The sequence below is a fragment of the Amblyomma americanum genome, chromosome 7 (assembly GCF_052857255.1).
Source record: "Amblyomma americanum isolate KBUSLIRL-KWMA chromosome 7, ASM5285725v1, whole genome shotgun sequence".
NCBI classification, from domain to species: Eukaryota; Metazoa; Arthropoda; class Arachnida; order Ixodida; family Ixodidae; genus Amblyomma; species Amblyomma americanum.
The window spans coordinates 128,873,098-128,884,193 of NC_135503.1; the positions used below are offsets into that span (position 1 = coordinate 128,873,098).

The 11,096-nt window shown below is 44.4% G+C and overlaps 1 protein-coding gene across 1 annotated transcript; it reads left to right on the top strand.

Moving 5' to 3' along the window:
* The first annotated feature begins 6,596 nt into the window (after positions 1 to 6,596).
* Positions 6,597 to 7,736, top strand: LOC144097451 (uncharacterized). The gene has a single exon (XM_077630174.1). It carries the CDS (start codon positions 6,705 to 6,707, stop codon positions 7,320 to 7,322), a length of 618 nt encoding a protein of 205 aa, XP_077486300.1. The 5' UTR covers positions 6,597 to 6,704; the 3' UTR covers positions 7,323 to 7,736.
* The last annotated feature ends 3,360 nt before the right edge of the window (positions 7,737 to 11,096 follow it).

Genomic DNA, 11,096 nt, shown 5'->3' on the forward strand with positions numbered 1-11,096 from the left:
TCAGATTGTGCGAAATCTTGTGGATATATGGAAGCACCGCTACTCGTTTATATTTCTCTGGTTTGACCTGGTGACTTTTTTTTCGATCAAACTTTCGGCTACTGCTACCAGGAGTGCACTCGGATAGCCTGCTACATGACATGACATGACTTGTCCAGCGCTACCTTAAATGTGGCTTTGAGTATGCTTCGCTTGACTAGTTTTGAATGAGCTGAACTGTACGGACGCAATGATTTGCTAGTCCTAGGTGCATAGCTCCAGCATGTGCGATCTACTGCAAATGTTAACTTGATGTCCAAAAAACGAATTTCAATCTTAGCTGGCATTTAAAACGTCAGCTGAAGCGGTTTCAAACATTCTTTGAATAATGAGGTTATCTCGGAGTCTGCGTTCCGGTATTGTACCAGAAAATGACACCTGGCAGAAGTCAGACGGTTACTTTCTAAGAAATAAACTAATCCTTTTGCCGCCGCGGTGGCTGAATGGTTATGGCGCTCGGCTGCTGGCCCGAAAGACGCGGGTTCGATCCCGGCCGCGGCGGTCGAATTTCGATGGAGGCGAAATTCTAGAGGCCCGTGTACTGTGCGATGTCAGTGCACGTTAAGGAACCCCAGGTGGTCGAAATTTCCGGAGCCCTTCACTACGGCGTCCCTCATAGCCTGAGTCGCTTTGGGACGTTAAACCCTCATAAACCAAACCAAACTAATCCTTTTGACTCTCAAAAACCCATTCCTTGTAAAAAATCTTAGGAGATCTTAGATTTCTTCACAGGACAGCATGACAAGGGCGTTTAATCCTTCTCTGTAGACATTAAAGATCTGTACTACTCACTACCCCAGACAGGCTTAGTAAAATGCATAGAAAAAGCATTGACGAATTCGGGGAAGTTTAATTTCAGAACACTACTGGTGTGTCAGTACAAGCATTTTTACTTGTACTGACACACCTTCCCCTCATTACTTAAAAGACGCTTGCTACTGCCCTCAGTCACCCCTGATGAAGGAGCCGAGTCGGCTTCGAAACGTTGGGTTAAATTTAACATTTTTCGTTGGAGATGTGCAGTTTACTATAAGTCTTCAAACCCAACCAGACAGGTAAATCCGTAAAATCCGTTTCGTTTTCAAAGCATTTTTAGATCATTTAGGTTTGTATCTCCGGTACACATTAATTATATGGCAGGCAAAACCCTACCTTCAAAAGGAGGGTATATATATCGGGTCTTGCTTGGCACCAGTACTAAGCAATTTGTTCTTATCTCATCCCGACAGGACTCTTAATGGTCGCCTTAAATGTACAACAGTAAAAAGAGTGTTTCGATATGTTGATGATTTTCTGGTCGTCATCGACGGTACCATGGACGACCTTCGGAACGCATGCTCAGAGATAATCTCAGTATTGAAAGAATGTTTAAAACCGCTTCAGCTGACGTATGAAATGCCAGCTAAGAATGAAATTCGTTTTTTTTTGCACATCAAGCTAACATTTGCAGAAGATCGCACATGCTGGAGTTATGCTCCTATGACTAGCAAACCATTGCTTCCATACACATCAGCTCATTCAAAACTAGTCAAGCGAAGCATAGTCAAAACCACCTTTAAGGTAGCGCTGGACAAGTCATGCAAGCACATGTTGAGCAATAGTTTCAAACAGCAGGTGGAACGGTTACAAGAAGCAGGCTATCCGAGTGCACTCCTGGTAGCAGTAGCCGAAAGTTTGATGGGAAAAAAACAGTCCCCAGGTCAAAGCCTGCCCGAGAAATATAAACGAGTAGCGGTGCTTCCGTATATCCACAAGATTTCGCACAATCTGAAAAAAGTCGGACAGCATGCCGAAGTCAAAGTAGTGTTTTCAGCACCCGATAAACTGGGAAAACTTTGTAGGATGACCGATCCCTTTGCTATTAAAAAATAAACGTGCACAATAAGGCACCAAAAGAAACGTGTAGAATGTGCAGAAGGCGTCGTATATTCCCTGCCCTTGTCATGTGGAAAATATTACATTGGTCAGACTGGTAGGTGTGTTAATGAAGGACTCCGAGAACATAATAGGAACTTGGAGAACGGCAAAGAAAACCTTGCCGAACACTGAATTGCAAGCCGACGGGGTGCCATCCAGTTTTCAATGAATGCCGGGCATGATAGCCCGGTAGTATTTCTGCGATATTCAGCATGTATAAGAACTTCACATGCAATGAATAACCTTCAGTTGAAAGTTAGCGCTCGTGGTCTCTCTTTCTTTGTTCGTCCTGGTTTCTTAGCGCTATATGTTTCACTGTAGCACACGTCTTGGGGCAGAGAAATTTTATATCTCCCTATATGGCAAGTCGTTCACCGATCAGTGAAGCCGTTAGCCACTCCAGTACTTACAGTTAGCTCAACATGTGATTAATCGTACTCTCATTACGGAATGCGCAGCAGAAGTAGGCGGTAAGTTGGTTCGACAGGATTCCTGCAAGCTAACTCAGGAGACGAAAGATCTGGCTACGAAACGCCAAAGAATGAAAGCGTCTACCCACGTAGAGGGAATAGAAGTCGCAGAGCTATTAACGTTAATATATAAGCACAGGGTAGCCGAAATAAGCAAATTTAATACAGAGAGAATCGAGCATAATCTAAAGAACTGAGGTAGCCTGAAAGAGTGAAAAGATAACTATGCATAAGCAATAATCAGATCAATGCGTTAAGACAAAAAGTGCAATGTCATTAGCAATATGGATGATATAGTTATAATAGCCGAAGAGTTATACACAAACGTCTACATTAGGCAAAGTGAACCTGAAGTTAATGTGAGAGGCAGAAACACAGCACTGGGCAGTATCGCCAGTAACGAAAGAGGAAGTAAATAAAACTTTAAGAGCAATGAAAAGGGGTAACGCAGCTGGTGAGCATCAGGTAACAGCAGATCTGTTGAGGAAGGAAGGGGAGATTGAGCTAGAAAAAGTAGCGGCCCTGTATACGCAATTCCTTAAGACGTCGTGCGTGCCAAAAACTTGGAAGAGCGCCAACATCTCTTTAATCCAAGAAAAAGGAGACGTCAAGGAGTCGAAAAATTACAGACTGATCAGGTTACTGCCCGTTGCCTATAAGGTATTTACTAACGTAATCGCTTATCGACATCCTTACACTTCAATCAACCAAATGATCAGCATACAATCCTAAATTGTGCTCGAAAATATCATATTTAAACTTTCAGTCACGCGGTAGAGGAATGTGCAGTGTATAACCAACCACTATATATAGCCTAGAAGAATAAATATAGGGTGCGGCGCATTTGGCAGGTTTTCTCGTGTCATGAATGGCATTTCACAAACATCATTCAAGAGAAAAGTATATGACCGCTGTATCTTACCGCTATTCACCTAAGGGGCTGAAACGCGGAGGTTAATATATGTTTAACTTAAGGACAACGCAGCGAGTTATGGGAAGGAAAATGGTAGGTGTAACTTTAGGTTACAGGAAGAGGGCAGAGTGCGTCCGAGATCAAAACACTGGTCAGAGATATCCTAGTCAAAATCAAGAGGAAGAGACGGGTTTGGACAGGGCATGCAAAGCAGGGCGAAGGCAAGATGACCGCCGGTCCTTAAGGGTAACGGAGTGGATTCCTAGCTGGGACAGGTAGGGTTATTTGGAGAGATTCTGGAGAGTCGTTTGTCGTGCAGTGAGGTTAGCCAGGTTGATGATGGTGCTGATGCGGTGCAGCTTACTGCTACAAATATTGTTTTGCTGCATTATGCACTAAAGACACTAACACTCCAGGTGCTGACTACCTAAGTCTCATGCGAAGCTTCCGCTTCTATTATTAGTCTTTCGAGCTTCTTGAGCAAGTGCTCGATTGTGCTCCGTTGTCATGATTATGCAGTGTAAATTTTTCTGCTAACGTGTCATCTCTGCGAATTTGCTAATGCATCCTGTGTAGTACCTGCAAACATGACCGTTTTACACACCGTAGGGATGGGCCATCTCTCGGCTTCGACGGTCGAACATCTTATAGAATAGTTGTGGCCAAATCTTTGAAAAGGGGGTAATTGTCACGCTGTGGAAAGGGCGCTAGTGCGTGAACAAGAGGAAGAAGTAGAAGCGGAAAGAGGAGAAAGGAAGGTCGTCACGCAGTCAATATCTTTTTTCACATTTACATGTCTGGCCATTCCCTATCCTGGCTATGTGCCATTCTTCAATAGCACAACAAAACAATTAAGGATCACACTAGCAGTTCTCGGGGCCTTTTTGCTCGTGTCTAAGCCGACTCCAGACATCCCCGTTAACTGACGGTGCGCATCCGAGCCGCTGCAGACCACTGTCCAGCCACGCGACGCTGCAGCCACCACCTGCGCTGTTTCATCTATGCACTTGGTCGGGCCCCACAGCACCATAAGCGAGTGCGATGACCAACCACGTGCAATACCCTCGAAGTACAGGTGGAATAATCCTGGTCCCATCAAACTACCACAATAGGCCTAAAAACACTAACAACGCCGTTATTACGATGTCATTCGCACAAAAAATGCGATGGAGCTGCGAGTGTATTTATGCGCTGTGCTTGGCAGCCGGGGCTTCCCTGATAAAGGCAACGCACACTAGAACACTCCAGTTGCCATATCAGCGCGTTCTTCTTTCCTCGCGGCCGCTGCAGATGCGAGGTTTTGTGTTTCTGGCGGTCAGAGCGGCACTGCAGCGGGTGGAACCAAATGCACAGTGCCGCGAAGACGTCCGGCCGTTTCCCACTTCAGGCGCTGCTTCGCTTCCGCACAGTAAAAACCAATATACACATAACCGCGATATAAAATTGCATATAGCCATTACGCGCACTACTCAGCTCACTCCCATACACGATTCAAAAAGCGTCATATTTACATCACCGCATTCCGAGTTTACGATCGCTCCGTTGTAATTATGCCTTCTTGAAGCAGCAGTCTTTGTCACCACGCGGATAGCGACGGTAGTCTTGCTCGTAGACAACCTTACCCGATTATTTTTTTCACTTCTGGCATATTCTCGCGAACCTCGATGACAAAAGGACACAGTTTATATAAGCAGCAAACGTGCATTCAAAGCGGGTGACTTACAGCGGAACAGGGAAGAATAATGTCGTTCGTGCTTCTGTCCGTTTCCTTGAACTGCACTTAGACTTTTTGCTCACCAAGCTTTGTCTCCGGAGACTATCATCGTTATCCATGAAAGGAGGAAAAATCGCTTCGAGTGTATAACAGACTATACCGCACGGATACGTGGTGGATACTTTATAGCAAGTGGGCAAATGCGTCTGCACCTTATCCGCGCCATTGGGATGCTGTGTCAAGCATAATCTGGAGGAAGGTGGGGAATAAATTCTGAAAGGGTTTTTCGATGAACACACCCAAAAGTCCACTCAGAGATCTTAGAGGCAGCCACCCTTGGAGACGACATTTTCTAATATCTTGGCATTCTGGGAAACGCAGCAGCACATCCTATTCTCTACAACGCAGTCAAGGTTTTCGGGAGTGAACAGTATCGGAAACGATAGTATCATCCAGATAACGAAGGCATGTGCGTCACTCTTGCTATCGAAAATAATGCGTATTTCTTTATAAAATATGCCTGGTGAGATCTGTAGGCAAACAGCACCAAAGTTGCACTAGCCGCATGGTGAGATAAGATGAACTCCAAATTAGCATTGGAAAAGCTTTCTTTTCTTTTCATACATGAACGCACGGACTCAGTGCTGCTGCACCTTTTGATATGCATGATATAGCATGTAGTGGGCATTTATACCGATGTTTGTTACGAAAATGAAACAGTTGTGACTAGTGCTTCGTTGTGTGTCTGTGCGTGCTTTCTTGTACGTAGCTGGCGCTTTCCAGATCAGAGCAAAGGTTTCTACTTTTGTAGCGATAGCTACATTACGGCAATACTTCGCGAGATCAGCATGGCTGCGCGCTGAGCCGTGGCACCACCGCTCCGCCAGCTGTCCGCATGCTCGGAGTGACGTCATAGTCCGCAGCCGGTGTGCGCGCAGCGCGCCTCGCTACTGCCCCGACGGCGGAGTAGACGCCGCCCGTCTCGTCAGTTGTGCGCATGCGCGGAGTGACGTCAGAGCACACAGCTGGTGTGCGCGCCTACGTTACGCTAGCATTTCGAGCTTTCAGCGTGGCAGCGCCGTTGCCACCGTCGCAGATGCCGGTGTCGCGGCGCGCCGGCAAAACCGAGTGGGGGAGGAGTGGAGAGGAGAAGTGAATCCACGTCCAGGGACGAATATGAAGACGGAACGCCCAGCGAAACGCAGCGGCGAAAGACTGACTTTGCAATTCGACTAAGCGAGTTCCACTCGGCCAGCTGCAGCTATCGCGTCACTCCAGGTTTGACCAGAGCTAAATCACAGCAATTTTTTTTAATCTGGCTCTGCTTGCCTTGGGGAGCTGAATTGCGCAAATAACCGCCAATAACTGCCCTCCATTGAAATAATTGTATTATCTCACATTTCATTCGAACTCAACCTCTACTATTCTTTTTTTTCTTTTTCCCCTGCGTGGAATAGCAGGCCAGGGCCACGTTACCACAGTCCGACGTCTGTACCTTTCGTCTAATTAAAGTTTACTTTCTCTCTCAACGATCAAGGAACTAGCAAAGGCCCTGAATGAGTTATCCGCTCTTTTTGATGCCAAGCATGTAGAACTGAAAGATACGGTGAAAACGGTGATTGAAACAGAGTTACAATCGCTGAAAGAATCTATGAGCTTGATCAATGAAAAGTTCGAGGGTTTCAGATCGGAAATGGTGGAGATGAGGAAAGAACTTGCTGTCACTAAAGCAGAAAATGAGGCAATAAGGAGTACTAACGCCCATTTGACATCAGAATTAAAGAAAGTCAGGAGAGAGTTGACTGATATGCAACAATACAGTCGCCGAAATAACCTGGAGATAAAGGGTGTTCCTGTGGTTGCGGACGAGAACCTCATCTCCACCATGAAAACGATTTCTGGATGCCTGAACACTGAAGTGGTCGAGTCTGACATCGAAGTTATTCATCGTGTACCTACAAAGAAAAAAGATGAACAGAACATAATTGTCAAATTTTTTTCCCGTACAGTGCGGGATAAAATTCTGAAAGTTGCAAAGAAGCAAAGGCTTAATGTTTCTCAGTTGGGTTTTGAAGGCAATACGCCCGTTTTTGTGAATGAGCACTTATGTCCTGCTAATAAAGTATTGCTGGGAATGGCGGTGAAAGCAAAGAAAGAGAAAAAATGGAAGTTCACGTGGGTGTCAGACGGAAAAATTTTGATGCGCAAAGTTGAAAACTCACATGTTCTTCACGTGACAAGTGCAGAAGACTTGCGACAAGTTCTCTAACACAATGGCTGTTTGTGTAAAGCAAATCGAGCAAACCTGGATAGAAAGGGAAAACATATCTATTTTGCATTGTAATATCCGCAGCATACATAAAAACTTAGACCTTCTTCTTTCCTATTTATCACAATTCTCCTTTCATTATGACATTATTGCAATTACAGAAACATGGTTAAAGGAAAATGAAACCGCTGAAATACCCGGATATGCCATGATATCTTTACCAAGGTGCCGCCAATCACGCGGTGGGGGTGTATCGCTTTTCATAAAGAATAGTGTTGATTACCAGGTTGTAAAAGATAGCTCATGTAGTAAGCAGTCTGTCGAATCTCTTTTTGTACACCTCGGCTGTGGTCTTAACATTGGTGTGGTATACCGGCCTCCCAACGCAAGCGTAAAGGACTTTCTTTCGGATATGGAAACTATCTTCAACCCACTAATGACAACCAATACTCCACTTGTTATATGCGGTGATTTCAACATCGATCTTTTAAAAGATGGATGTTCCGAGTGCGACTACCTGCTTCTCATGCAGTCATTTAACCTTAAAAACGTTATTTCCTCACCTACTCGTATAACACAGACCTCTGCATCCCTTATTGATCATATGTTCTGCAACAATGAAATGACTGTACGCGCTGGCGTTTGTGATATAGCTATTGCTGATCACTGTCCGACTTTCATGTGTTTACCACGCACTTACTTATATCCGCATTGCAAAACGTATTCCAGAGACAAAAGAACTCGAGTAAATTACGCCTGCGTTCGAAACTTCTTGCAGAGCATTGATTTTGTGAAATTGTACGACAGTGATGTGAATATAGAGTGTGAAAATTTTATCCGCTGCGTATCAAATGCCGTAATGAAATCCAAGCGCGAATGCACACGTCGTAACTACGAAGAAGCTGTGTGCCCGTGGATAACTGATCATATACTTGCGGTTCTAAAGAAAAAAGACTCCTTCTATCACAAATGGAAGCAAAACAAAACAAACAATTATTATCACGGTCAATTCAAGCTTTATAGGAATAAGTCTGTTACGATGATGAGGAGAGCGAAAAAAATGTATTACAGTAATTTAGTCACGAAACCTGGCCTTGACTCGAAACAAGTTTGGAAAATTGTTAAGGACGTCACAGGACTTGGACCGAAGAAACGCGTTACCCCTAACGACCCCTCCGTACAGGTAGTCAATGACTTTAATAGCTACTTCTCCAATGTTGGTGAATCTCTTGCAAACCAGCTCTCTTTTCAGTCCGCCTCCACTACCCTACCCAGAGTTGTCCACACCGATTTTAATCTAAATGCAGTCACTGTCGAGGAAATTACATCTGTAATAAGCGCACTGCCAGTTAATAAAGCGGCTGGGCACGACAGTATTCAGACTGCAGTTTTAAAGCATAACATCGACATTCTGTCCAACCCACTATGCCATATATTTAACCATGCTATAGAGACTAGTTGCTACCCAAACATTCTAAAAATCGCGAAAGTTGTGCCTATTTATAAATCTGGAGACGAAAACAACCCAAGTAGTTATCGTCCAATATCTGTACTAAGCATTCTAAATACTCTTTTTGAGAAACTAATTGCCATTCAACTAAAAATATTCCTAAGTCAGTATAACATCATCTGTCACCAGCAGCACGGTTTCGTCCCAAACAGGTCGACCTCTACAGCCGTTCTAACGCTTTCCCAGTTGATAAATTCAGCTCTTAATAAAAACGAAATCGCAATTGGTATATTTTTAGACCTGAAGAAGGCGTTCGACACTGTATCACATCCAATATTACTGAGGAAACTAGCCGCCTATGGGATTGTTGATGACACACTGCAATTTTTCACCAGTTACTTATCAGGTCGACAACAGAAAGTGGTAATTAACAACCTTGAATCTACATATAGCTATATAAAATGCGGAGTACCCCAAGGATCTGTCCTGGGGCCTCTACTGTTTTCCATTTATACAAATGATCTTCCAGGTTCAGTCTCGCTTTCGCAGGTTCTCATGTATGCAGACGACACGGCCCTCATATTCACAGGTAAATCGGTTTCTGCGATGCAAGACGACATGAAGCAGGATTTAATGACTGTTTCCAACTGGTTCAGTAACAATAGATTAACATTGAACGTTGCGAAAACTAAATATGTCGTCTTCCATACAAGAAGAAAAAACGTTGATTTTAACCATATTAGGATTTCCTTGAACAATTGTATAATCGAGTCAGTTCCTTCATTTAAATATCTTGGTGTTATCTTTGACAATAACCTTAACTGGAAGAATCAAGTGAACAGCGTTTGTAATAGAGCTGCGTTTGGTTGCTACGTCCTTATTAAGGCTAGACAATACTTTCCTCGCAACATATTACGAAGCTTGTACTTCTCATTTGTTCATTGTCATATGAGTTATTGCTGCGAATCATGGGGCCACACATACTCAACTTATCTCACACCTCTGCAACGGTTACAGAAGCGAGCACTAAGGATTATAACATATTCTCCATTGCATCATCCAAGTAACAACCTGTTTGAAGAAGTTCGAGTACTAAAATTTTCCGCCCTACGTGACTACAAAATCTCCCTTCTAGTAAACTGCATGTTAACAACTAACTCTCCACTCCCGATGAGCTTATTCACTTTGCCTGTTCGCAACACAAGACATGCTGCCAATGGTAATTTTAATCTTCCGATCCATCACAACACATACGGTGAGAGATTAATTGAGTTCATTGGGACGAAAGTCTGGAATACATTGCCATTGGAAATAAAGCTTGCCAGAAATTTTAAACTATCCTCTAAATTATATTTCTTGCATAATCAAGTAATCATGTGATTTCCTTTTTGTGTTTCTGTGTTTCTTAAAATGCCGGTGTATACCTTCCTTGTACGTTTGCCAAAATGCCTTGTTTTTGCATGCGATCGGACACTGGATGCTTTTGCTGTGTTTATTCGCTGTTTTCATTTTTTTCTCACTTTACATATTTATGTGGTTGCCTAAATGCCTAAATGCCTTGATTTGTATTGGACCGGACACTAGCCATGTAGGCTATCGGTCCAAATATTTTGTACAATTTTTTTTTTGAATTATGAAATAAAGCTTCCTTTGATTGATTGATCCCCCTCTCTGAAATATGCAGCAGCCAGGAGATATCCTCTTCCCCAACTGTGCGACCTCCTCCAAGTGGCGTACGCGACATGATATTGACACATGCTATTGTAGAAGCAGAGAGCGCATGCGTTGGCAGACGCGGAAGTTGGTTGTCTCTCGCTCACGCGCTCGGACCACTCAGGGACCGCTGCAGTTTTTTGACTACGCTCCGGAGGTTCTCCTTCATGTTGCACGTCACAGTTTGCTGGAGCAGTACTGGGTACGCTTTCCGATCTGCGCACTTCGTACAGCATTACTACGGACCTTACACCTGTTCACCAGCGACCCAGGCGCCGTATCCGCAAAGAGTCGCCGGAATTTGGGCCCCCTTCCCAGCCCACAAGAACAACGCAGCCTTGGCCGCCGATTACAACTGACATGGCCACCGACACCTGGCCCCTGGCGCCGATCCTTTGCCACCTACCGCGAACACCGCCATCTTTTCACGGCACCGTGTTCGAAGACGCTGAGGATTGGCTGAAGACCTTCGAGCGGGTCGCCCGCTACAATGGCTGGAGTGACGAGTGCAAGCTCAATAGTGTATACTTACCTCTGAAAGAGCCTGCCCGTACGTGGTTCGAAAACCACGAGACTACTCTTCCCAACTGGGAGACGTTTTGCCGGAATCT

What these genes read in the sequence shown, in the direction of transcription:
- LOC144097451 (XM_077630174.1), top strand. Translation starts at nt 6,705, where the DNA reads ATGAGCTTGATCAATGAAAAGTTCGAGGGTTTCAGATCGGAAATGGTG.